Here is a 27,841-nt window from a genome sequence, read left to right as displayed (position 1 = left end):
ATGACTTACGAGGATAAAATAAATAAAGCAAAAATTACTGGTTTAAACATATTATTTTTATTACTACAGATAGATACATATTAATAGCTCTTTAATCATATCAATGTGCGCCTATTAAAAAACAATGGGCAATGCACCGCGGCCCCACCAAACTATTCCTTATTACGAAAAAAATTACACGTTCAAATTTTGAATTGTATCTTTTTCACGTATACATATAAGTGAACACGTTAGTTTCTGTGCATGTGACGAGCAATCTGCCTTTTTGAAAAAGTGCTAACTTTTGAACAGTCTGTACAGTCAGACAGCCCTACAAATTCTATCAGCCCTACAAATTGATTCATATCAGGTTGCCTGGAAGAGATCGCTCTGAAGCGATAAGGCTGCCTATTGCTTACCTTAGAATATCTCTGTGTTATACCTGTGCTTTCTGTACACTGCTTACTATTTGTGTTGGTGTGCAAAAAGAGTTATTGTTTTGTATTGTGTCAGATATTTTATGCACGCTTGGTTTCAGGCATTGGTGATGGTGAGTGTACGATACCTGAAGGAGGAAGCCATGACGTCCCCGATGTTGGAGAGGCAGAGCAGCATCAGCGGGATGCCGAGGATGGCGTAGAAGATGGTCACCACCTTGCCGGTCTGCGTCTTCGGCGCGATATGCCCGTACCCTGCCCAAATAACAGAATAGAACAGAACAGAACAAAGCAGAATAGAATAGAACAGAACAAAACATAACAGAACAGAATGTAATGTTTTATTGGTGTTGTACAACTGTGCCTATTCATAGGGTTGACTGTCTATATTATAAGTACTAATGGAAAATCCACAACTCCAAGAAAAGCTGTCCATTCTGGACATCGTTAAATACTACCTACATTTTGTCAAATTTAAAATAGGTAGGACTTAAGAAATAATGTCCATTTGTATTTACATAAACTCGTATTAACTAAGTAATTTCTTTAGAAACAGTGAAAGTACATCAAGTGTCACTACCTATTCTAATTGTATTCTTTGCCGTTGATTTGATGTAAAAATCTGACAAAGACCATTTCAAAAATTGACGAATTTAAAACAGAAAAGAAATACAAATTCTAATATTGCCTATTAAATGTAGTAAAAAAGTCGATAAAATTCATCCGCGTTTTGTTAGAAAAGCCGACAGAGAAGAATAAATGTAGTGAACGATAAACCATCTGCGCGAAAATAGATTTCGTTTGTATGAAACCACTTGGCATAATTCACAAATTAGATAAACACAAAAGAATTATGAAATTTATGAATGAAATGAGATCAAAAGCTGTTTACGTAGAGCGCGTGCAAAGTGAACGGTTTGGAGCGGATCGTGTGAATAGAACCGCGCGTGCCGGCTGTGACGTCATCCGATAGCGATATCGGTTAGCGCTGCTGTGTAGAAAGCGATTGGTAATTTTGCTTAGACAGACATGAGCATCGGTGGTTCAGTGGTAGAATGCTCGCCTGCCACGCGGGCGGCCCGGGTTCGATTCCCGGCCGATGCATCTCTTTTTTCATTTTTTTTAAATCAAATTCAGAACGCCATTTAACTAATAAAAAACTCGGGCCTTTTATATTTTTAAGCTATGAGAGACAACTAGGTAGACTTAAATTTTAATTTAGCTCTACCAAAATCTTGTTCCCGGATGCCCATAACAATTTTGCATGATGTTAATTATAATCAAAATAAGGCAGTCATTTTATATCATCATTCAACAACGACTATTAATACGACCTCGTCTCAATAAATGTCAATTTGAATAAAAAAACATTAAATTAGTCAAAATTATGGCCATTCCTAGTGAGTCACGGCAGCTTACATAAGAATTTACCTTGAAACCATTTATATCCTACTGATCAAGTTTTTGTGTACTGTCAATAAATAAGAACATAGTTTTGTACCTACAATTGTCGGCTGGTTGGTATTAATTACTTAATCTTAATCATCGACTGGCAATGCTTTGCTTTGTCCGAGAGCGGAAAAATATAGCTATTGTAATGAAGTCTGATCGAAACCAGTATTACAACTGAAACGTAATTTATAGGTAACTAGTTTTTGCCCGCGGCTTCGCCCGCGTGGAATTCGGTAATCGCGCGCCGTTCCTCGGGCAAAAAGCAGCCTATGCCACTCTCTGGCCCATAAACTACCTATCTCTATACCAAAAATCACGTCGATCCGTCTCTCCGTTTCGACTTGAAAGACAGACAACCATACAATACACTTCCGCATTTATAATATTAAGTATGGACTAGACTCCGTCCGTGTAAATGCGTTTATCAATGTTATTAAAAAAGATAAAAAAATGTGATTAAGTAGCTATATGCTTTGGCTATATGTACCCTTTTGATCTGATTTAGTAATGCTCAAGTCAATCATCGCTATACAACGTGTGAATATGCGTGTTATCAATCTCATGCTCCCTGCCAGTAACTAGGTCGCGTCCCCGACGAGCTGCTGCTCGGACACCAAAGCCAACCTTTACCATCATCACCTACGAGTACTCTTTCGGAAAATCCCAAATCAGAGTAATTTTTTATCAAATTACAAACATTATCTTTAATCTAATGATTAGCATATTAAATTGGGCCAGGAGTTTTTGGCTAATCGATGTGTAGTGACGCGGGCTTCCGGCGCGGCCGGACGCGGCGAGGCCGCCGTCTTTTCGTCCAACCAACTGCCGGTACAACAGGACAGGTATACCTGTTAATATCATTGATACAGACACAAAAAGTGCCATTTGTTTTTCTCTACCTGTTATTTCATCATGTCGGAATACTTTAAGCGAATAATTGCGTTGCTCTTAGAACTATATTAATACACTGTTTGTTTTGAGAGTGGTCCTAACACGCGACTCCAGCTGTCCGGGTACTACACACCGTGTTTTTCTTGATTTTCCTTAACTCCGACGACGTCGACGAGTTCTTTGATAGAAACTACCTTTTTTTTTTTCGACTGGATGGCAAACGAGCAAGTGGGTCTCCTGATGGTAAGAGATCACCACCGCCCATAAGCATCTGCAACACCAGGGGTATTGCAGACGCGTTGCCAACCTAGAGCCCTAAGATGGGATACCTCACGTGCCAGGAATTTCACCGGCTGTCTTACTCTCCACGCCGAAGCACAACAGTGCAAGCACTGCTGCTTCACGGCAGGATTAGCGAGCAAGATGGTGGTAGCAATCCGGGCGGACCTTGCACAAGGTCCTATACAGTCACCAGCACCAATATCTGACACAACAAGCGTGCATAAATATCAGATTCGACTCTATTCCTAGGGCCGGAAGGATGTGTCAGATATTTTTGCAGGCTCCGCTGTTGCAGATATTATTGCTGGTGACTGTACCACCTGCCAACACACCTGCAATTAACTTTAAGATTTTACATCGCAATTTTTATACAAAGTGTAGTCACGCCTTTGACAGGGTACACTATTTAGAAGAACATCCAACCTATGGGAATGTAATTATGTCAACCACAACTGAAAAATCCTGGAAAACAGTCACAGTGGTATTCAGTCCAACTAACCCAGCCACCCGCTGTAACATTCCATAAATTTTAAACCCTCAAAACTCCTAAATAACTCTTTGACCACGCAGTCACAAGTATCTTGTATTGTTTTTAATCCAGGCGACTCGCATTCTCGTTTGTCTCTTCTCCTTCTTTTCTGCCCAGTTTCACGCTTGACAGTGGTACTGATCGCCATATTAAGTTTTTGGAACTTCACTAACCGCCTCCATTCGTCTCGCACTTGCTTTCCTGGTGATTGCGTGTAAGGGATCGTCCACATCAGCTTATATCTATGCGTTTGTCTACAATACCAAGAAGATACCTTTTATAAATCTGCAGCCGTGTGTGTATGCCAGTGCGCAAATCACTACAAATCAGTTACATCTGCAATGCTCAATTAGTCCTAAACAAACACAATTCAATTGCCACAAACAATGCAATCCTCTACACTCGTAACGAGACGACGTACAATGCCACAGCTCACTAGCAATACCATGGCGGCCTTCCGAAAACAATCGCTTGTAAATCCCACCGGTGGCCTTGATAAATTGGAGCAGAGATAAGCAACAATCGACTTGTATTATTAGCAACAGCCTCTGGATTCCCACATCCCCTCTCACTTTACTTCCTTGGCGGGGAATCTATCCAAAGTGTAATACAAAACACAACTTCAGTGGGGTGATAAAAAAGGGTGTATGGGACCCAAGATTAGGATTGGTTTTTGGAATCTTTTGTATTTTTTTTTCAATTCCAAATTTTTGTTACTTTTACGGTCATCCGTAAACCCATATCGAAAATACAAACTGAAATATAGATGCACAGAAAAACCAGAAAAATAAGACCAGCGCTGGTGTAGCGGTATAGCACGCGTCACGGAATGCCGAGGACCTGGGTTCGATTCCCAGCGCTGGTTTTATTTTTCTGGTTTTTCTGTGCATCTATATTTCAGTTTGTATTTTCGATATGGACCCAAGATTAGATCAAGATCTGATACCATGTTTTATGCAAATAAATGATTTATGACCGATGATCACAGCTGATTGGATGTACAAAAAGCATGTAAAAATAACCCGGAATAAATGTTGTTACAATATTATATAGGTACTTTTGTAACTTAGAAGCCTCTTCCAAATTAAAACTAAATCGTTTGTTCTGTAAGTAGGCCGCAGAGGAATCATTTACATGATACTAAGAAGCTGTTTCAATACCCATTAATTAATTTTAACTGACAGATAAATGTGATGCAGTCTCCGGCTATTCGAACAAAACAAACAGAGACGGCATCACATTTATACGTCAAATAAATTACACCGATTACAATTCTATTCTATTTATTCTATTTTATTTTTAACTAGTATTAAGCAAATCTAGCAAAACAAAGTAAATTAGAAACATGGAAAAAAATACAGGGATGGCGGGGCGATTTCTACGATGCACATTACAGAAAATATCTTTATAGTCGCGGCTCTACTGTCCTGTTCTAATAATACAAGTATTATAAATGCGGATTTTGGTGAGTGAGTGAATGAAAATGAATCCTCTGCCGGCTAAGTCAAGAGCAACAATGTGAAAAGATAAAGCGTTCGTAGGCTACGCGACAGTTCCGTTGCATGTTGTAGGTGCCTAAAGCTTTTGTCGGAATCGTGACACCTGAATCGAGTAGGTGTTAATAGAATAGAATAGAATAGAATAGAATAGAAACGTTTATTCGCTAATTCGCAAATTACATAAGTACACAAAATAAAACAATTATAAAATAAATATTAATGACAGTATTTGCGAAATCGCGAAACGGTCTCAGCTCAGCATAGTAATAATAAGTATAGTAGTAATATAGGATTAGACACTTATTATGACTAAAGCTTGAATGTTCAGAGTGTGAACTAAGTTCTAATTCAGTGAAAAGATAACTACCTACTTATGTGTTATTATAAATAAATAAATATCACGGGACAATTCACACCAATTGACCTAGTCCCAAAGTAAGCTTAGCAAAGCTTGTGTTATGGGTACTAAGCAACGGATAAATATAATTATATAGATAGATACATACTTAAATACATAGTAAACACCCAAGACCCGAGAACAAACATTCGTATTTTTCATACTAATATCTGCCCGACACGGGAATCGAACCCGGGACCTCAAGCTTCGTAGTGGTTCTCTAATCACTAGGCCATCTGGTCGTCTGAAATCTCGAAATAACAACCATTGGGCTTAGTGTCATGAAATTTGACATAGTGGCTTTTAATGGAAATGTCAATAAAAACCACGTTCTAATTTTCGGGAATTCCCACGGGAATTTTGGAAAATCCCGGAATTTAAATTCAACTGCAGTACCTATCTAATGACTTACGCGTGCGAAGCCGTCGGTAAACTCTAGTTACATAATAAATTAGATAGAGCAAAACTTCACGATAGAGTCTACGACCACCTACTCCCTTGCATCACTGAATCTCGAGACGAGGCTGTTTCGGAGATGATTCAGACGCATCAAAAGCGACCCGATGACCTTGACCTTGCAGATCATGGCGGACCGGTGTTAAGATAATCTCAATTTCTTTCAACCTTGGTGTTTTCCACAAACCGTATGTTATGTCTACCTTCATGTCTGTACCCAATTGCTTGGATTGTGAAATTCATTAAATGAGAAAACTGGTTTAGAGCCACAATAAAACCCAACTGTCTGCCGTCGACCTAAATTATTATCTAAAACAAATAGCGATCGTTAAAAAACGAGCCTATCAGCCTTTCGCAGGGTCGGTAACGCACCTGTCATACTTTTCGAGTAGCGGTCGTATGGGCGGCTATGTATTGCTTCCCATCAGGCGAACCGCATCCTCGTACCACCTTTTATTTAACAAATATTTCCAAATTGTAAGAGACTCTTCGTAGACTGGTACCAAATAAAAAACATTGAATTATTATTAGATAAAAGCATAGTCGGTCAAGCAAGTGCTTTACCAATTGTAATGACAGTCCTAGTTCAGAAATAAAACAATAAGGCTGATTGCCATATTGACTTGTGAGTGTATAAATAGGGTTCGATGTTTTAAGCACTACAAATAACATTGAACCTTAGGGTGGTAAATAATTTCTTGGTCGACTATACCTAAGTATTATGGTGTTTTTAGACGCCCAAAATAAACTTAAGCACGGAGAGATAAAACAGCGACAAAACGGTAAGAAATAGTTATTTGTGTCACAAGGGAGCAAAATGATGTATTTACGGCGAGGGCGTACATTGAATCCAGAATGTAGCGAAGGATTCTACAACTATAATCCTGAGCATAATGAGGGATTCAAGTGTTAACGCCTAAGATGAAAATAATTTTGCTCCCGAGTGGCTCATACCGAGCATTAAAAAATTTAAATATTATTAAAGAACAACCAGCATAGAAAATGGCGTGGCTTTACAATTATCAACTTCAAAAGTGGCATTTGCAATAAAACACTTAGAAAAGCCTTGAACAGAAAAGTTGCACTTTGCTTGCTCTCGTCTCAGGAGGAAAAGTTACTTTTCTGAAGGAGAGGTGTGAAAGAATAATACACATTACAATAGTCAAATCAATTTCCGTATTATTATTTTGTACCATCGCAACAATTACAGCACGCTTAGACGCGGCGCGGGCATGTGGCGGCGGCGCGGGCGCCGGCTCAGTTGCAGCACTCTGGGCGCAGCGCGCAGCCGCAACCGCGAATGAATACCGATATTTTATATTTAATTCATTTTCAAAAAGTTTATTTTAAATAAGATTCTTGAGTTGACTGTGATAAGTGGATTCTACGATGTTTATCGGTTTGTATTTTTTATTAGCTTTTATTTCATTATTTATTATAAAAAGTTTTATTTTTAGGGTTCCGTACCTCAAAACGGAACCCTTATATAGGATCACTTTGTTGTCCGTCTGTCTGTCAATACCCTTTTTCCCAGGAACGCGTGGAGGTATCAAGCCGAAATTTATATCAAATACTCAAGTCTACTGTCTCTTGGAGCTGTGAAAAAATCAAACTTCTAAGCCAATGCAATCAAAAGATACAGTCGTTTAAATGCTGCAAATTTTCGACACTTGCAAGGGAATCAAAACCTACAGGGTACTTCCCGTGAACTCAGAATCTTGAAATTTGGTACGAAGCAACGTCTTATAGCACAGATAAAGGAAAAATTGCGAAAAACATAAATTTTTAGTCACATCATATAATAAAAATACTTGTACGGAACTCTTAGTGCCCGAGTGCGTCAACGTGCTTCAAATATTTAGTAGACATTAACCATTCATTTTCTTATGTATTTCACGAGTATTAAGAAATTTATTCATATTAATCGTGGTTTTACATGACTTTAATTATGACGATTTAGTCAGAGGTTTTAGTTTACAGTATACGTACATTACTACATGTATTACAAATAATTCTGCAATAAATTCTTTGTAATACAAGTTAGTATGTATGTGTAAGGCTGCAACTTTTCGTAACATAATGTAGCGTAAGCTATACACAACACACATACATAACACAATTTATAAGTCTAAAGATATAACTGTACATGTAGCAGTAGTAATTTCACTCAGTATATTAGTATTAATTATCTGATTTCTCTGCAAATTATCCTCTAAATTAAATTCATTAAAATGTATTTATTTACCTAGTCTACTATTGTCTTCTCATCTCAGCCTATATTACGTCCCGCCTCTTCTCAGAAGGAGACGGTGTGGTCGTAGTTCCATCGGGCCCAGTACGGATCGGGAACTTTGCACTGCCATTGAATTTTCTCGCACGAAAGTACAGGTTTCCTAACAATATTGTAAAGGTCGTGGTAAATTTTTAATGTACATAAATTTCGAAAAAGTCAGAGGTGTGAGCCCGGCTCGAACTCACGACCCTTTGCTTGAGGGGCTTTGCGTAGGTTAAAACACGACTTTTAACAGAAACAACTTTTCATCACTTAAGCTCTGAAAGTAGGTTGCATTTGAAAATACAAACTGAAATATAGATGCACAGAAAAACCAAAAAAATAAGACCAACACTGGGATGATTCCCACCTAATCCTGATGGATTAGGTTTTACGGGATGACCGTAAAAGTAAAAATTTGGAATTGAAATAAAAAATACAAAAAGATTCCAAAAAAACCAATCTTAGTTTGCATTAAACTTGAAATCCGTGTTGTAAATTCGATTTACATCTTTAGGGATGTAAGTAAATTTAAAAATCGAATGGTGCTCCTTTGTATTCACGAACTGGTAAAAATGGAGATTGTATTGCGTAATACTTACCTCCAAACCTCCATGCTGGCATAATGCTGCTGGCCAGTGCTGGCTGAATGTGCCAAAACCAGAGAGCGCGAGCCAATAATAAAAAAACAAAAGACGGTTTGGCGCGATAAATTTTCTTCCGCTCTGTTACAAATTGCGTATACATTTATAACGGTTTTTCTTTATTTCCTCGCATTTGTGATGAAAAGTAGAGTGTTCAACTCGAGTGTAAATGATCAATTACACCCGCGAACTATAAGCACCCTCGCTCGCTTTGCTCGCTCGTGCGCCTAAATATATTGGTTGTAATTGATCACCTACAACCATTGTTTATCAATCTACTATTTAACAGAAGGCAATTAAAATTACGACTTTACTGCCCATAAGCCCATAACTATTTTACTATGGGCGTTTACGACCTTGCAGAGATTTTGTCATTATTATGGAATCCAAAAGTACACGTTTACACGCATGTCGCCGAACAAGTTGATCCACAAAAGGTTCCGTTGCCTCAGAGGATCCTTGAGCAGCAGCGTTTGCGCAACCCCGCCGCCCGCCCACGCCGCTACCGCGACGACGCTCGGCGCGCGACCGCCGCACACGCACCTCATACAACGCTGCTTCCCAACAACACTACACAAAAGCCTTAAGCTAGCTATCCGTGTAAAGCAAACTCCATGATGTAATAGAAACATTCGATAACATTTTGGACTTTCTCAGTACAAGCAAGCAACAAAGCTAGTTTGAAGCAAATTATAGATTATGGCAGGTCTAATTTGGGAATTTTGTGTCCTAACACACCGACTGTTTATGTCATAATTTTATAACTACACATTTAAAACCGCCTTTTGCGAATATGTGCCGACGTAAGGTCGAAGTTGAACGTGTCAAAACAATCTTTCTCAGCTATACATACATTTCCCCTTTGAATGATACTTTCTATCAACGACTAAACAAAATCTTTCTCCTTGTTAATGTTTAGATAAAATAGACAATCCCTACGGTTATACTAACAATCGCGCGCTATCATAATACGGCTGATGTGAGGTCGCTGGTGTTTGTAAACTCCCTACGTTGTAACCTGGTGACCGATAGTCATCGCCATCTGTGATTCACCTTCCCTCTAGCTTCTAGCCTATCTAATTATAAATACTATGTCATTCACCGCCTTGACACTACGTGCATTGTCCACCCATAATTACAGACTATCACGGAGAGAATCTTGCATAAAATGACTCATAAGACTACAGTTCAATCATGTAATGATCCATGATTAAGATTTGCCGCGGAAAAATATATCATTGGCACATCTTTTTCTGACAGAATGAAGAGAGAAAATGTAGGAATGAAGACCGAGAATGGGGTGCAGGATTGTAGGAAGACAGTCCACGAGATGGAGTGATGATTAGGTACGAGTAGTTGGAAAGAATGGATGAGAAAGACTAACTTTCAAAATTATGTTCAAAATTCTATCGGATCTTATAGGCAATAATGTTTTGCGGTTTTGGAGTTTACTGGAAGTGCTAACCTGCCACCAACGGTAGGTGCCTAGTAGCTTATCGCCCGCAGCGTCTGAATCCTGCGGTCTTTAATGTTCGGGCCTGCAGGGCTACTACGAAAATCGAAACTCGAAGTTTGTGTTGTGCGGTCCCTCTAACACTTATACTATTTAATACGAGAGCGAGAGGGACGGTACTTCGAGTTTCGATTTTCGTAGTAGCCCTGCGGGTCCTTCTTACCCGGCGGGCGAGAATAACCACATCATTCAACAACACAGTAATATGCAAAGCGCGATGTACCGCTACTTTTTTAGGGTTCCGTAGTCAACTAGGAACCCTTATAGTTTCGCCATGTCTGTCCGTCTGGCTGTCTGTCTGACCGCCGGTAAGCTCAGAGACCGTTAGTACTAGAAAGCTATAATTTAAAATAAATATACATACCAGTCACGCCAACAAGGTGGTACAATAAAAAAAAGTAAAAAAAAATTTTTAGGGTACTTCCCATAGACGTAAAGTGGGGGTGTTTTTTTTCTCCACTAACCCTATATTGTAGGGTATCGTTGGATAGGTTTGAAAAAAAAAATTCAGTATGGTACGTAGTAAATAAGTATATCAAATTTAGAAGGAAAATTATAGCGGCTACGGTTGCTTGAAACTAATCAGTAGTTTAAGAGTAAATAGCAGCCTAACGTATAAAATATACCTAAACTTGGAAGATTCAGTACACAATACGAAATCCTTAGAAAAATATTTGATTTTTTCGTAATGGCTACGGAACGCTATCCTGGGCGTGTCCGACACGCTCTTGTCCGGTTTTTGATGCATAAAATTATCCGTGATAGACCCCTATCTGACCTGATGTTAAGTGCAGGTGAAGCCAAAGTTGTATCTCACTGGTTCAGTTCTAGTAATCATCGCTAGAAAACCTGATTTCAAATAAAAAAAACCGCATTCAAATCGGTCCACCCGTTTAAGAGCTACGGTACCACAGACAGACATACTTAGCAGTTGCCATGTGTGAAGGGCGACCAGGGTCTAACGCTGGTTGTGTACAGGAGCATGGCTGGTGGTGGCGCTGGCGGGCGCGTGCGGCGGCGAGCGCTGGCGCTGGGACGAGGACGGCGCGGGCGCAGCCTCCGTGCGCATCGACACCAAAGTGCGCTTTGTAGACGACAGCGCCAGCAGGTCAGTGTTTCGTGATCACTTTATTGCTTTATATGTTTACAAGGTCTTCAACCACACCATCATCATCATTTCATCATTTGCGGCTTGCTCGTCCTGCTCAGCACGGGCCTTCTCACATATTGAGTGGGCTTGTAAACCCAGTAGGAATTGGAAATATCACTCAACCATGAATTGCTTCGAATGCATAGATTACTACACATACATACACCCATTATTTTACGTTCCGAAAAATTGAAATATGCGAGACCGGGCTTGAATTAATTAATATTTCTAGGAAGATATAAAAACTCAATAGCCATGTTCACTGTTTATTAATCGCACTACGGATTCAACCAAAAATGGGCTACATTGCTGCCCTCTATCTTGCTAAACAACAAGCACAGTCTTCTGCGTAAGAGACCATAGGTCAAACCGCTAAATTACCATGGCTCTTTTACGTACTCCCAAATACATAATTGCTTACTTGCCGCTACCATAAACATCAAAGGTGACCAACTACTTAAAAATATCTGAACACGGCCGTATTATCAATCGCGTAAGAGCGTGTTCAAATACTTTTGTCACCAAGACAGCTTCTACGGATTTGATTGTGATTTTGCGAAAAGTTATCAGTCTCTTTTTTTAAGCGTTGCTAATATACTGAAGTCAAGTATTTATATCACATGTATGTTGTATATGCTACACAGGTCTATATTTTTTGTCAGGAGCTTAGTTCAGACTTAAATCAAGCCACACCAATTTGTTATGTATAAGGTATTATCACGAAAACAATACGAAATCACGTCTAGCAACATTTTTGCATCTTTAAGTGAACCGAATTTTGGTTTGCTTTAACGATGAAAATTTGATCGCAGAAATAATAAATCGACCGTTGCTACCAATTAAACTACAATGCAATCAACGGAAATGTTAACCGCATCATTTACAACTACCATTTGCACCTTGACCCGAAAGCCTACGAGTAAGTTAATTTATTACATTCGCATTGCATGCACGAAGCACGTAATTCTCATCTCTAATTACACCAATTCTATCCCTTGATTAAGTCCTTGGTGCGTCACCATCGCTTTCAGCGCCTTGCCCAACGCCGATATGCCATTGTTCGCGGCGCTATAACATTACTGCTATTACGGTTGACACTAGAATGGCTGAACGTTGCACTACTTGCGTCATAAAGGAACGTCTCAGTCGCGTCTGCTCCAGGAAACGTCGCTTTTGTTGGCACATCACGTGCGCTCGTTGTAAACAGATTGACAGAGGCACAGACAAAGTTTGTCACTACTTACGTATTGACAAGGCGTTACATTTCGTGTTTTAGACAAAAGATGTCTGAAGATCTTCCTGCACAGTTTTAAAACAAACTGACTTCACCGGTTTTGGTTTTATTCGCTTCGACCTTCAAAGGAGTCATCACGTGACAATTGAATAACTTTGCCAGCACCAAGTTGAATAACGAGTCTGTTATGTAGGTAACAAGTAACTAGATATGATAGAACTTAAATGATTGCGATGGCTTCCTTTGAGTAAATTTCATAATTTGGCGGCGTTGCGCATATTTACTCGCAGGGCATTCCAAAATCACATTACAGCCTTTCGCTTGAACTGCGGCCAATCAATCTCTGGTTGCCTCACGCGGCGCCGGTGCCGAATATCGAGCAAAAAACCCGTGCAAGCTTCCGCAAGAGACAGCTCTGGGTTAGTGTGTTTAGCAACGTTAGTATTGATTTCATTTGCATTGTTGGCGGTTGCGTTAGAGCTAGCTCCGGCTGATAGAAGGCTGAAATTACACGTGCAATTGGTAATACGAATGTTAATTACTATTATGCCGTGTTACCTGATTTCTATCACCTTGCCTTGCCAAGATTTGTTTTAGCACTTTATTGTTCTAGTAGAATAACAATTATAACTTTGGTACAAAGCCGTATTACTTCTGAACTGAAATGAAGAAGATCAAAGGGTTTTTCATTTCAAATCAAGTCAGGGGTGGCGAACGAATGGCACGCGGCAAAAAATTTGAGCATGTCACAAATCATCGAATGTACAACCGCCATCAAATACTTCGAAATGGCCAAGGTGGTCAAAAATATTGGCTCATGCACTCTATTATTAAGGTATAGATATAATATGCTGATACAAAGATCATGTATCGATATTTTTGACCACCTTGGCCACTCCGAAAGATGTATGTATGTATGTATGTAAATACTTCATTGTACATAAAACACAAAAATAATACGAAAAGAAAACAACAAAACAAAAGAGTACAAAGGCGAACTTATGGCTTAGATCTGATGGCGGCTGTACTACGTAACATAGTTTAACTTAATATTTTTAATTGCGTCGACTTAGAAATACTTTAAGGAATAATATTTAGCAGATGTTAGTCTGATATCCATTTCACGCGTTTCTGAGAAAAAGGGGCTTGACAACAAAGTGATCCTATAAGGGTTCCGTTTATTCCTTTTCAAATATGGAGCCATAAAAAGTTCATCAGTAATTTTTAAATAGTGATCCTGATATTATTTGAGTTTAAAAGTTAGCAAGCCTCCAAAAGCTAGACTCCCTCGCTCACTCTGGACATTTAATTTGGGATAAAAATCTAAGCTTGCCATCAGGCGTGGCTTTTTTTTTATTTACAAGTTATTACTCGTATTTTACTTTCAATTCTTATTTTCTAAGGATTGACTTAAAATTTGGTACCGATAACCTAGTTTCGCACTCCTAGATCAAAAGTGAAATACTTTTCAGGAAATTCAAAATAATAACCTCGTTTTAATTTAGTCCTTCTCCTTCCAGAAAATCAATGAAGTCTGAATCAAAATGGGCCGGGTATGGGTGGTTCGTTCGATTTTCATAATGATATACGATTCCAGACACCGTCAGAACAACGTGCAAGCAGACGAGATCAAGGAGCCGACGGACACCGGGGGCTTCTACAACCGGCCCGCCGGCTCCGACTCTGGCCGCTACCCGGTGCGCGCGGAGCCACAGCGCATGCGCGACGGCGCCTACACCAGGTACTGCCGCAGTTGACTGTGCTTTTGTTTGTATGTAGGTACATACTAGCAAATGCTAGTAGTATGCTAGTAGTAGTAGGGGAAACAATAATGTATAACTCGGAATGTACGCGCAATAATGTACGACATGATAATCCGAAGCATTATTGCTCCAGATTATCATGCCGTACATTATCATGGTCGCGCATTATCAGGGCGTACAAAATATTACACGCGCTGTAATGTACGTAGTGATAATGTACGACGTGATAATCTGAATCCAATCGATTCGAATGAATAGAATTTTTTCATTTCAATTCCAAATTTTTACTTTTACGGTCATCCCGGATTCCCAGTGATGGTCTTATTTTTCTGTTTTTTTCTGTGCATCTTTATTTCAGTTTGTATTTTCAATTTAGAAATGTTTCGCCGCGGATCGAGCGAGCGCAGCGAGTGAGATCGATATAGTCGGAGCAGAACCGACCCGGCCGGGTTAGGTTGAAGAGCGAGGGCGTGCGAGCAAGGCGGTAGCCTCGCTCAACGCTCTCGCCCTTCGTTAGGTTTTTTTATTTCAATCACGGAAATCGTAAGGCATGATAATCGGAAGACATAATGCTTCGGATTATCACGTCGTACATTATTGCGCGTACATTATTGGTTCCCTGCTAGTTCGGTACGGGGTGATAATGCACGACTAGATAATTCGAGCACATAAGCACGGATTATCAGGCCGTGCATTATTTAAGCGTGCATTAACAAGTCGTACATTAACTACACCCTCAACGTTTCGCACTGATATCATTTCCCAACTAAAGATTTTATAAATTATTATTATGCAAATTATTACCTGGAATTTTATGAAGATGTCATTTGTCTGTTCGTCAAATGTATTGATTGGCAAACCTTAATTTAGCAACATATTGAATGGCATCCAACCTACTTTCCTAGTGGCAGTTATCCTGGCTACTATAAAAAAAAAAACTAACATCGAAGGCTAAAGCGGAAGCTACGCTCCGCTTCGCTCCCGCCTTAACCTTGTGAACCTAAACTATCCAAGTCGCTTCTGCTCCGAACCGTCTTGCTTGACTTCGGTCGCTTGCACAAATCAAATTGAAGTAAAACTGATATAAAAATAGGCCAAATGTTATTTGACAATTTGTTATTTGTTAAGCCAATCATTTGCTACATAATTATTTGCCATATAAGTGTGAAGAAGTAAAATTTTGCAATATAAAAATGTTGCGAAATAAGAAAAATGCGAAATAAAGTTATGCCGACGATCAGGTTGCCAAATGAAACTTCGGCGCAAGGTTGGTTGCTAAGTGAAATTTGGCGAAGCCGAAAAGGCAGTACACCGCCGTACGCCGTACTCCCGCGCTTTATCTTTGTAATCTGTTGTCCGATATTTTCATTTCTATAACTGACGGAATAAATACATTTTCTCAAAAATGTCCGTAAAAGTTGACATTATTCTTTACATATCAGAAGGCGAAGTACATAGGCGCGCTAGCTCGACAATAATGAATTAGCGCGCCTGCAATCAGTCACATTTTTTTTTTATTAAAAAGGCCATGGAAATGTTGGCACAAGTCGTATACAGCCAAGTCTAATGGCTGGTATCAGATATTTTGTTGGAACTCTGGACTTTTTCTATTGGGTCTGAAATATCTTGTGGTGTTTTCGGTGGAAAAATACACCTGCAGTTTATTTTTAATGAAAAAAGGCGGGAAAGCATAAGAAAAATATTGGAATAAAATTAAATTTTATAATATATTTTGAGAAAAAGTTTATTCTATTTCAGAATTATTCACCATTTTTGAGAAAAGCTTTATATTAGTCTCGGCTGGAATAGCAATTGCTGGCTTCGTATTAGTTAAACGGACTCGCAAGCTCGTCCGTTTAATACTCATACTCAGCCAGCAATTGCCTACTTCCAGGCCACGACAATAATCTACTATTATATATTTTTTATCCAGGAATCTACCCAATTTGTATCAGTTACATTGTGCGCAGGTACCAGTCGGACGGCACGCTGGACTCGCTGCAGTACTGCAAGTGTGTGTCCACGGCCGAGTGCACGCCGCGCACCGACCTGCCGGTAACATACAACTCTCTCAGCCTAATTATAGCTCTGGGCTCGTCAAATGGCGGACCCAGGGTGGCTACTACGAAATTCGAAAATCGAAGTTCTATCGTCCCTCTCACTCTATAATCCTACTAATATTTTAAATGTGAAAGTTTGTGTGTGTGTGTGTGTGTGTATGTTTGTTACTCCTTCACGCTCAAAGAGTTATGTTTATCGAGCGTATGTATGTATGTCCATTTCTTTGGTCCTTGCTGCAGCCAAAACGGCACTAGTTTAGATTTTATAGAGGGGAGGGGACGCTCGATTTTATTGAAAGCACTTTAAAGTTGAATATTTTGCAAATATATCACTGAATCGAAAAATCGTCTTAGCAAGTAGTTTTAAAAGACCTATCCAACGATACCCCCCACTACAACATCCGTTAATGTTACAGCAAGCATGCGCTTCTGGGATGTTTCTTTGCTGCTACAAGAGGCCAAGCAAGAATCGTAACTCAGGTGAGATATCATCTTGGACTACCTACCTCCCACTGCAGGGTACACGCCACCTCTCCGAATGAGAGGGCTTGGGTAGTAGGTAATAAAAATATAAATTTGAGTTTGAGTTTGAGAATATGAACTAACTATGAAATTTATTGCGATTTCAGAATATTTCAATGAGATAGACGATGAGCGCCCCATGCTGCTGCCGAACTATGAGAAGAAAGGGGGGCGTTCCCCGACGCGCCGGGGGTGGAGTTCGGGAGAACTCGCCGCGCCTGCTGGCTGCTCGGCCCGTGCTGACCGGGCCCGAGGGACCCACCGGGCACATCGGGCCGCATGGACCCATCGGTGACACTGGCTCGAACCAAAGAAATCCCGGCCTTTTAGTCGGCCCTGAGGGACCCACTGGACACATCGGCCCACACCACCGCGATGACAGGGCCCACGCTGGACAAGACCGACCCAACAGCGCGTTGAAAGCTATCCATCGAAACACAGGCGTACTCGTGGGTCCAGACGGTCCCACTGGACACATTGGTCCGGCGCATTCTTCGAACAAGGGAGTTCTTGCCGGACCTGATGGACCCACGGGACAGATTGGTCCAGAAGAATCGGCCCAGAGAGGAGTTTTAGTCGGACACGGAGGCCCCACAGGATACCTCGGTCCCCAACAGTTCGGACAGCAACCGGTGCTGGTTGGCCCCGGCGGGCCGACCGGGATGATCGGGCCGGGAGGGCGAGGGGGGCGGCGCCAGAGCGTGCTGGTCGGGCCGGGGGGACCCACGGGGATGATCGGCCCGTACGGGTTCCAGGGTGGCCGAATGGCGCAACCGGGGCTCCTCATCGGGCCGGGCGGCCCTACCGGCATCATCGGGCCGGGGAGGCGCTTGCTGGTGGGTCCCGGCGGCCCACTGGCCAGATCGGTCCCCGCGGCTACGGTCAGTTCGGTTTCTAAGTACCGTTCGATGTGCAGTGACTAATAAAACTAATTTATTGTGAACGCGGCGCGTGCGCGGCGCCGAGTGCTGTGTAAATATTAGTGTAGCGCGGACGACGCCGACGCGTGCTCAGTGCTAACTGCAACAAGCACCGCCTCGCAGACCGACGGCCCCCTCCCTGTGACTACCACCGCTAAAACTTTGTTGACGTAGCATTAGCATCCGTTTTAACAAAATAAATAATGAATCATTTTTGCAGGATTATTGAGAAGAAAATACGATCAAAGAATTCAAGGAGTGCGCATGCTTAACGGCGTCCCCCGCCGGCAAAAGAGGCCGGTGTGCAAGTGCTCTCATCATTAAACATGTTCCGAATCTCACGTTGGTTTTTATTCTGTCGTAATGTTTTTGTGTAGGCTCGTCGTAAATCTGTCGAGTGATTTCAGAAATAAAAGCGGCGAGTTTGTGCCCCCATCATAAAGTTTTGATAGACGGCGGCGTCTGGCGCGCGGCCAGCGCGCGCCGCCTCCCGCGCTCTTTTCAAAACGAATATTTTTATTCGAAAAAATATTTTGGCGTACTAATGCTGAGCGTTTGATGCTAATTTGACAGTAAATGTCCATTAAAATTTAAGTGCGAGTGGCATAATTCATATTTGCCGAACTTTTTCAGTCTTATTTAAACATTCGTTAGTCACAGTGGCAATACTCTGCACAGCTCATAATTTTAAAGCGCTCAATATTCACATTGCAATAACATCTGTACCTATATAAGAATTCAAATAAACATTTTTGAATTTTTATTATTTATTATTTATTTATGTATTTATTTATTTGGGAAACAAACAGCATATATGACACAGTTGAATATAAATTAATTTAGATGATACATAAGCCAAAACAGTTTCCACTCATTTCTTTCATTTTTTGTTTCATTTTGTACTTTTAAATAGGTAGAGTTACCAGCCCAGCACCAATTGGTATCTGACAACAAAACGTGCAAACATATCTGATACAACTCTATTTATAGGACCAGTAAGATTTGTCAGCTCTTTTTGCACGCTCCGTTTATTGCAGGTGACTGTACATACAAGTGATTTGATCTCTAGGTGAAACACAATTTTTATTACACTACCATAGTAATGAAACAAATAAAAATGCTATCGGCTACATTCCTGAACCAACCTTGCCGCATTTTCATACTACCTACCTATTAACGTGTGACCATTTTTTACATATTCATAGACACGTAATATCTAAGGTATATACTTAATATCGAAAATACAAACTGAGACATGGATGCACAGAAAAACCAGAAAAAGAGACCAGCGCTGGGAATCGAACCCAGGTCCTCAGCAATCCGTGCTGCGTGCTATAACCCCTACACCACCGCTGGACAGGAATCTAGACACGAATTTTTCCTATGCATTCATATCTCAGGTTGCTTATTTCTACTACGCTACTTATGCAGCAGCACTAGCGACATCTATGTTCCGCTCTCATCGAGAGACGTCACACTCTTTCGGAACCAACCGCTCACCCAGACAAGAGATGTCGCTACTCTACTAATCAAATAATCAAATAATGATTGGTTTTTTGGAGTCTTTTTGTAAAAGTAACAAATTTGGTGTTGAAATAAAAAAATATAAAAAGACTCCAAAAAACCAATCGTATACTTAATACTTAGTACATTGCGTTTTCAATTACAATCGTTGCAATATCCTGTTTTTATTTTAAGAAATTAACTGGAGCAACAACTCGTTGCAGACTAAACCGGAAAAGTTAATATACCTGATCTATTTCTAGCCATATCGGCTTCTTGGGCCCTAAGCTCGAGCCACATTGTTTTCTGTAATAATCAGCATCAGCTTTAGCCGTTCGATAGATATAGCCTAGGGCTCTTCAAGGCTACAGTGAATAGGCTGTTACTAAACACGCCTTTGGGCTCATCTGCACTTTTCATCAAGTAAGATAGATTGACCTCTATTTCGGGCCAGATTTGTGTAAAAAAAAGTTGAATAGGGCATGTGATTCATTACATTAGTATTCACTCATAATATTCACTTCGTCTAAAAAGCACCCGTTCGTGTCTGAAACGCGAAAAACATAGGCTAGGTTAGGTTAGAGTTGCGGCAAGGCGCGGAGCGCTTCAGCCACGCGGAATAGAAGCTCCGCCGTGAACGGATACCGACGAGAGACAATTGGGGAACTTTTTAGATCACAACTTAGACCAGCTGCTTTTTAGACGAAGTGATAGTAACCCAACTTTTTTTTGGAGATGATCTTTGGAGATGATTGATTTTGCTGTTGGTTAACGTAACAGTTTCGCCCTGACTGTGGAGGGCGTGCTCAGCGAGTCGGCACAACTGCTTCCAATAGTAACCCAATAAAAGCTTGTTATATAAAAAAGTAATAGGTAATTTGAATATAATATAAAAGATCATGAGTACTGACCGATGGTAGTGATGACGATGATGGAGTAGAAGAGCGCGCCGGTGAAGGTCCACTGGATGTGGTCGGTGCTCTCGGAGCCGTCCCAGCCGCGCACCTTCATCTCCAGCAGGATGGCATTCTCGAAGTCCTGCCGAGGAAACGCCACTTGTGAAACCAACACTGTCTTGGCCACCATTAGCCAAGGCTGAAGGGTACGGAGCCTAAACGTGGACCTTGACTGCGGGGCTAATCCACAAATTCAATGTCGCTCAGCGATCTATGGAGAGAGCAATCCTAGGGGTTTCTTTGAAGGATAAAATCCTAATGTTTTTTTTTCTGCGGGATTGATGATGATGATGATGATGATGAGGGTTCCGGGGACAAGCTGGTTCGTTCGCACTAATATGTAGGTTTTGACATCTTTGATATTTGTGTTGTGTTTGGGATTGGCTTTAACAAATGGATCGCAAGCAAGACTGTAACTTCAAACGGACCTCATGATACTTAGACTCTGTTTATATTAATCCGTGGACATGTAGCCGGCCGATCGTAAAATTCGCCAGATCACGAAATTCCTAAGCATATCGTGAAATGGCGCCATTTCATAAATTGGCTAAGGGACATCCGCCATATCGTTCAAAACTCACCGTTTAACGATTTGCCCAGTGACGTTTAGGCAGATCATGAAATTCCTAGGCATATCATGAAACGCCGCCATATCGGCCATAGCCATAACCGGCTCTACCTCTAAAAAAACTGGCTAGGTCTAGGTGCCTATCTGAGCTCAAAAAGTACCTACTATACCGTACACAAAATACAGTTCTTGTGCTCGTATGAGACCCCATTTTTCTATATTGATTCGACATACAAATCTCAAACTGCATATATCAACAAAATAATAAAAACCGATCAAGCTTGAGTCGATCTTAAGGAAAACATTTCAATTTTTTTACTATCAGGCTCTTCTACTTACGCTATATAGTGCCTGGCCAAATAATAAGGCAAAATATCCTTTACAATATTTGCAATAGATGGTAATCAACCATTGTAAATTGTCCTCAGAACAACTTGTAATTTCGTTAAGCATAAGACAGTCAGGTTAAATGCTTTTGCACGGTCTATGAGGTCCCCAGCCGTAGGTACCTTGAGCATGACGACGACGTCCTTGGTCCAGTTGGCCTCGCTGAAGAGCGCCGAGTCCTTCGTCATGGTCCAGATGCTGTCGGTCGTGTTGCGACGGAGCTGCGAGATGTTCATCTTGACCTGGCGGCACAGCATCACCAAATCGTTGGACATTGTGGACTGAATGGAGTGTCACGTCAGAACCTACCCAGCTCAGTTAGTTAGGCTAGCGTTTTGTAGCAGTAATTAGTGAGAATAATGATCTTGGTTTTTTTCGCCGCATGAGATAATGGTTATATGAATAATTAAAAAAAACTAAACTAGCATACCTACCCCCATTAAGAGCAAATAACGCCTTATTCAATAAATTATTTAAAATCCCCAGTTGGTTTAGTTGTTCTGTCTTGGAGCTTATGTAAAATTTCAAGCTTTGGAATAACAATACCTTTATATAAAAAAATACTAAAGCGTTAGGAATTACCGGATATTAAAACATACACAAAAGGGCTTCAAACTTTGTAAACTGTGAGTAGTAGTGCAAATAAAAGCAGTGCAATTTACAAAAACAACAGGTACGCCCGGTCTCAGAAAGGCGACCATTAAATTACAAGAAATAGTTCTCTTATTCACAAAGGCCGTCTTGCAGGGAAAAAATAATCTAGATTTAGTAGTTAATCCAGGCTTAAGCTTGACAGTTCCATACAATTTGACACTACTAAACTGAGCTTAACGCTAACTCGAGATTTATGTGTTTACTGCAAGTGGGCCTTAATATCCCACGTGCTAATATACTCGTTGATACGCGCTTTTCTTCACTTCAGTACACGAAGCAGATACGGCGCCGACGGACAGATTACTCTCGTATTTACATTTGTATTACTTACTATTTAAGTGTGAAATCAGACGAATGATGTTTAAGTGAAGTGAATGTTTATTTCTAATTTGGAATACCTAAGCGAAGCCCCAGCGTCATTGGGTTTTTGAACAACTTGTAGAAGGTCATCCCACGAATATTTTTTTCCGACTGTATTGCAAACGAGCAAGTGGGTCTCCTGATGGTAAGAGATCACCACTGCCAATAAACATCTGCAACGCCAGGGGTATTGCAGATGCGTTGCCAACCTAGAGGCCTGAGATGGGATACCTCAAGTGCCAGTAATTTCACCGGCTGTCTTACTCTCCACGCCAAAACACAACAGTGCAAGCACAGCTGCTTCACGGCAGGATTAACGAGCAAGATCGTGGTAGCAATCCGGGCGGACCTTCCACAAGGTCCTGCCACCTGCAAAATGTTGTTGAAATGTTGTTGAAATTAACGAATGTTGTAAAAATTCTTTGCTGCATGTCGCTTTAGTAATCGACAGGCGTTACAACTAAATAGTCGGCGCGTCGGCACTGTTAGGTCATTTATCTTTGATTTTAAAGCCTTATTAGTTGTGACGTATATTCTTGTGTTGCGAAGGGAAAGTTTCTGCGCTTACGACCCCGCGAATTGGACGCCAGTGGGTAGCGGGGAGGGCAGCGGCGCAACGAACATTTTTCCATTCATTGCGTGTGCTGCCAGGTGACCATTGTGCGGGGAGCATCTCGGCCGAGCAATCTATATCTACACTTCTATATCTATATCTATACTTACTAAATATTATAAAGAGGAAAGATTTGGATTTTTTAAAGAAAGAAAGAAAGAAGAAACTACAGAACCGATTTCAAAAAATCTTTTACCATTGGAATGCTACATTATTCCAAAGTGCCATAGGCTATATTTATTACCAGAAAAAAATAGGGATCCGTACTAAAACTTCAATAATGTAACCCAAGGTGTAAAAAAATTCGTAAAACATACAAGCAATTATGGTAGCGCAAAATTTTTTATATACGTTTATATACGTACGTTTCGTGCGGGTCGGGTGTAGTTTTTGGGAAATGGAGCTGAAAAATATGTGTGAAGTGACCTTGATTAGAGACCTTTTTAGGGTTCCGTACCCAAAGGGTAAAAACAGGACCCTATTGCTAAGACTCCACTGTCCGCCTGTGTGTCATCAGGCTGGATCTCATGAACCGTGACTATCGTATCGCTATAACAATAAATACTAAAAACAGAATAAAACAAATATTTAAGGGGGGCTCCCATACAACAAACGTGATTTTTTCGTTTTTTGCTTGATATTAATAACGGCAACACGTAGACGCTTCAAATATTCACATAATATTTAGTTTTATATTCACTTTAATAATAAAGAATTAGGTAATGTTACGAAACCCTTGCTGTGTGAGTCCGACTCGCTCTTGGCCGGCTTTTTTACCCGACTGTCCAAAGGAGGGTTATTTAGAAAAATTGTACCCGGGCGGAGCCGGGGCAGGGTGCTAGTATTATTATAATTTAAAAGAGTTTTTGGAGATTTAATAGGTCACAAATATTCTGATTCCCTAAGATTGTTATGTTAATGCCCTACAAAATATTATAAGTCTAGAATAGCATACTTATTATTATTGCATGCCAGACGACGACGGACGTGATGGCTTTTTTAAAATATGGCAACACCACTGTATGACTGTCATTCAAGCAAACACGTTTCGTTCATTCATTCATGAACAAAGAACACGGTCAGCGCTCGGCTGCCTCCTGGTGCTGGTGTCCAGTTCAAAAGGGTTACCTCTTTCTCGTGCGCGGCTTCGAGCTTCTCGAAGGTGACGGCGCCGAGGATGCAGTAGGCCACCACCAGACTGATCATCACGAAGTGGGAGAACACTACCGAGCACAGCCGCCACGTGTAGTACAGCACCTGCGCACACGCAGCTGTACAGGTGACAGGTGACAGGTAGTGCCGCCAGAGAGGTCGAGCACACAAGATAATGCCATGTACCAGCGGGATTTTGACATAGTTTCGGGATTTGACACCCATTCATTTCATACTTTATCCTTTTATGCAATCAGTTCTTTATGGAGCTGTGTGTGTAATCATTCAGTTCAACTCTTGTGGCTAGGGTTGCCAACTATACTGTAAAAACAGTAGTATACTGTTTTTCACTACATTATACTTTTTACTGTTGAACTAAAATAAAGTATGTAAAATACTGTTTTCAGCATCAACATTGCCTAACACTAGCACACACTAAGTCAATACCTGCATCATATATAGTCACAATAGTGGTGGTTCAGAACGAATCTGCCAATGTTAATTTAATAAAAATTTACCTCCTTATTTATCTTAATTTTAGTTTTGATTCTGACGAAGTCTGTGAGGCTTTTAAAATGAAACTAAATTTATAATTTGTGCGAGAAGCACCCAAAAATTTGTCTTTAAAACAAAAAAAGAAGAAAATACTGTTCATTTTTCTAAAATACTGTTTATTTCCCTTCTCAGACGTAAATATACTTTATTTCTTGTAAAAAAAAGTTGCAACCCTACTTGTGGCACTACCTATACTTGCCTATACCCACTGACTTAGGATCAAGCGCCATGTCAGCTGGTGACCGCATACTGGAGGTCGAAAGATTAGTAGACCTCTATAGACTCCGTATGAGTAGATTCGTTAATCGCAATCCCGCGGGAACTATGCAATTTTCCGGGATAAAATCTATCTTATCTCCTTCCTCGGGACTTAAACTTTCGCATTATAATGGTGGCCATACACCATTCTTCCTATCGTCCAATCGGCATGACACTGCCACCATATTATTAGTAGAATAATAGAGGGATACATTGTGAATCTGTTTAAAAAATATATGCCTCGTTGTGTTTCTTGCCGGATTCTTCTCAACAGAGGTTTTTCCGAACCGGGGGTGAATTTTTTGACATTCATAAGTACTTATTATAGCCTACTGAATAAAGATATTTCGAGTACTGCCTTTTCGCAACGTAACGTTTGGCAACCTGTTTCATTTCGCAACTTTACATTTCGCAAACTCTAAAACTGTAAACATTTCAGGATTTATTTCAGGGCCATCGTGTAGAACCCTTTAGGTTAGGTTAGGTTAGTTTTATAAAAATCCTGAAATATTTACAGTTTCAGAAATATTAAACAGTTGGGAAATGAAAATTTGCGAAATGAAACAGGTTGCCAAACGTTATTCGCCGAGACATTAGTAAACCAGACATTTTGACTTTTGACTTGAATCATCTCCGACCTATATATTGGCTCCTTTAGGCCAATATGGAAAACTCGGAAACTATAAGATATAAAGATGTCTTCTAAGGAATTATGTCATCGGTTTTTCTTTGCTCTGTACTGTTTAGTGCCTATCTCTTCGTTTTACCTTGGCGCACTTGCTCGGCGGCGGCGCAGGGAACTCGGCGCGTTCCGCGCGCGGCACCACATCGCGACGCGACATCCTGCCGCGTCTCAATCACCACCACTGATCATCATGAACCACCACACACACATTGACAAGACACTGATGTTTACGAGATCTCACACATTTTCACTATCACTAAATTTAGCCAGTTTTAGTTAAAACAAGACGCTGACTAAATGGTCATGCGTTAGTTAAAACAAGATGAGGTTCAAGACGCGTGTATCGCCCGCTAGCTTCCGAGCGGCACTGCAACTCCGCTTTTGATCCCGCTAATAAAACACGATCTGCATATTTCTTTCAATCCCAAATAGACATGTTATGATATGTTTAGCGAAAATATTTACTTGGGTGAGTTATTAGCGGAGCGGCGCAGGCGGCGCCGGCGCGTGGCTAACACTGGACTTTACGAACAGCGACAACGCGTATTTGGGTCAAAATATGGGAAATTCTAAACATTGCGTGCGCGCAAGCTTGCCTCGAAATAGTTTGCGGCACTTTGCCGTGCCCTGAGACCAGTGTGGATGAATGGGCAATGAAAACGAAAATATTGTTGCAATTACTGCACGCAAAATGCTTGAGCTCGGAATTTAGGTGAGCTACGTTGCCCTGAGAAGCAGATCGCTTCTTTGTATGCGGTAATAAACTACTGGACCGATTTTTATATACCTATAATTTATATATTAGAGAGGGTTAACTAGCATGGGGGTAACCTGTTGGGAAGCAATCACCGCCGCCCATGGACACCCGCAACACAAGGCATATCACAGGTGCGTTGCGGGCAACAGCTATAATGAAAAGACTTATATAAATTAGTACGTCGATTGTGCTGTAGACAGTTTTGGCTCAACCGAATGTCGTCGCGGCTCATTATGCCAAATTGATGACCCATCTCAGTCGCTCTACCAAAAAATAAAACTAAATTTTACAAAATAAATTGTATTTACACGTTATACATAAGTAAATCAACTGTTCTTAAATTAGACGCCGTAAAACTAATGGGTAACATAAATTTGTACGTAACATGTGACATAAAATATATCATGAAGCGCCAGCTCTAGGGTAACCTAGGGTAGAGCAAGAGGAGCGGTTACTCTAGGGTAACCAAGGGTAGAGCAAGAGGAGCGGTCGCTCTAGGGTAACCTAGGGTAGAGCAAGAGGAGCGGTCGCTCTAGGGTAACCTAGGGTAGAGCAAGAGGAGCGGTTACTCTAGGGTAACCTAGGGTAGAGCAAGAGGAGCGGTCGCTCTAGGGTAACCTAGGGTAGAGCAAGAGGAGCGGTCGCTCTAGGGTAACCTAGGGTAGAGCAAGAGGAGCGGTCGCTCTAGGGTAACCTAGGGTAGAGCAAGAGGAGCGGTCGCTCTAGGGTAACCTAGGGTAGAGCAAGAGGAGCGGTCGCTCTAGGGTAACCTAGGGCAGAGCAAGAGGAGCGGTCGCTCTAGGGTAACCTAGGGTAGAGCAAGAGGAGCGGTTACTCTAGGGTAACCAGGGTAGAGCAAGAGGAGCGGTCACTATAGGGTAACCTAGGGTAGAGCAAGAGGAGCGGTCACTATAGGGTAACCTAGGGTAGAGCAAGAGGAGCGCGTCACTCTAGGGTAACCTAGGGTAGAGCAAGAGGAGGGGTTACTCTAGGGTAACCTAGGGTAGAGCAAGAGGAGGTCACTCTAGGCACCAGATGGCAAAGAGCGCCAGATGGCAAGGTTTCTGGTGCAAAATAAAATTTTGATGGTGCCTTTTGAACGGCGTAGAAGCAGTGTAGACAACCTCGCTCTACCTTGGTCAAAGGCTAGAGACGGCGCTGTCATGGCATGAAAATCTCAATAAATACCTACTCACACCTACATTTTTTTAATTAAATTACTTGGAATGAAAAAGTAAATTTGCATTTTTATGAAAAATATTCTTAATTAAAAAACAACTTTCACTAAAATAACACTGTTAGAAGAACTTAGGTAAGAAAAAAAACATAATTACATTAAAAGTAAGTATTATTCTCATCTACATAATACAGTCAAGTTCATAAATATACTTAT

The 27,841-nt window shown here is 40.9% G+C and overlaps 1 protein-coding gene, 1 long non-coding RNA gene, 1 other non-coding gene and 1 pseudogene across 3 annotated transcripts in view; 2 read left to right on the top strand and 2 right to left on the bottom strand.

Annotated features, from left to right (window-relative positions):
* galene (potassium two pore domain channel subfamily K member galene) overlaps positions 1-26,224 on the bottom strand; it is a 41,626-nt gene extending 15,402 nt beyond the window's left edge. The window contains exons 1-5 of the mRNA XM_074099343.1: positions 25,774-26,224; positions 24,170-24,298; positions 21,537-21,656; positions 20,415-20,541; positions 545-671 (exon numbers count right to left, since the gene is read on the bottom strand). Of these exons, the coding sequence (XP_073955444.1) occupies positions 545-671; positions 20,415-20,541; positions 21,537-21,656; positions 24,170-24,298; positions 25,774-25,848 (578 nt within the window). The 5' untranslated portion in view covers positions 25,849-26,224. The remainder of the gene's footprint in view (positions 1-544; positions 672-20,414; positions 20,542-21,536; positions 21,657-24,169; positions 24,299-25,773) is intronic.
* Positions 1,450-1,520, top strand: TRNAG-GCC (transfer RNA glycine (anticodon GCC)). The gene has a single exon. It is a non-coding gene; the product is annotated as a tRNA-Gly (tRNA).
* On the top strand, positions 7,157-18,341 carry LOC141436392 (uncharacterized; annotated as a pseudogene).
* Positions 26,225-26,732: 508 nt separating the features above from the next.
* Positions 26,733-27,835, bottom strand: LOC141436220 (uncharacterized). Its single transcript, XR_012452277.1, has 2 exons — positions 27,409-27,835; positions 26,733-27,256 (listed from the first exon to the last, which is right to left on the bottom strand). It is a non-coding gene; the product is annotated as an uncharacterized lncRNA (long non-coding RNA).
* Positions 27,836-27,841: the final 6 nt, after the last annotated feature.

This window comes from Choristoneura fumiferana, chromosome 16 (assembly GCF_025370935.1).
Source record: "Choristoneura fumiferana chromosome 16, NRCan_CFum_1, whole genome shotgun sequence".
NCBI lineage: Eukaryota > Metazoa > Arthropoda > Insecta > Lepidoptera > Tortricidae > Choristoneura > Choristoneura fumiferana.
This window is presented reverse-complemented; position numbering and strand designations above follow the sequence as displayed.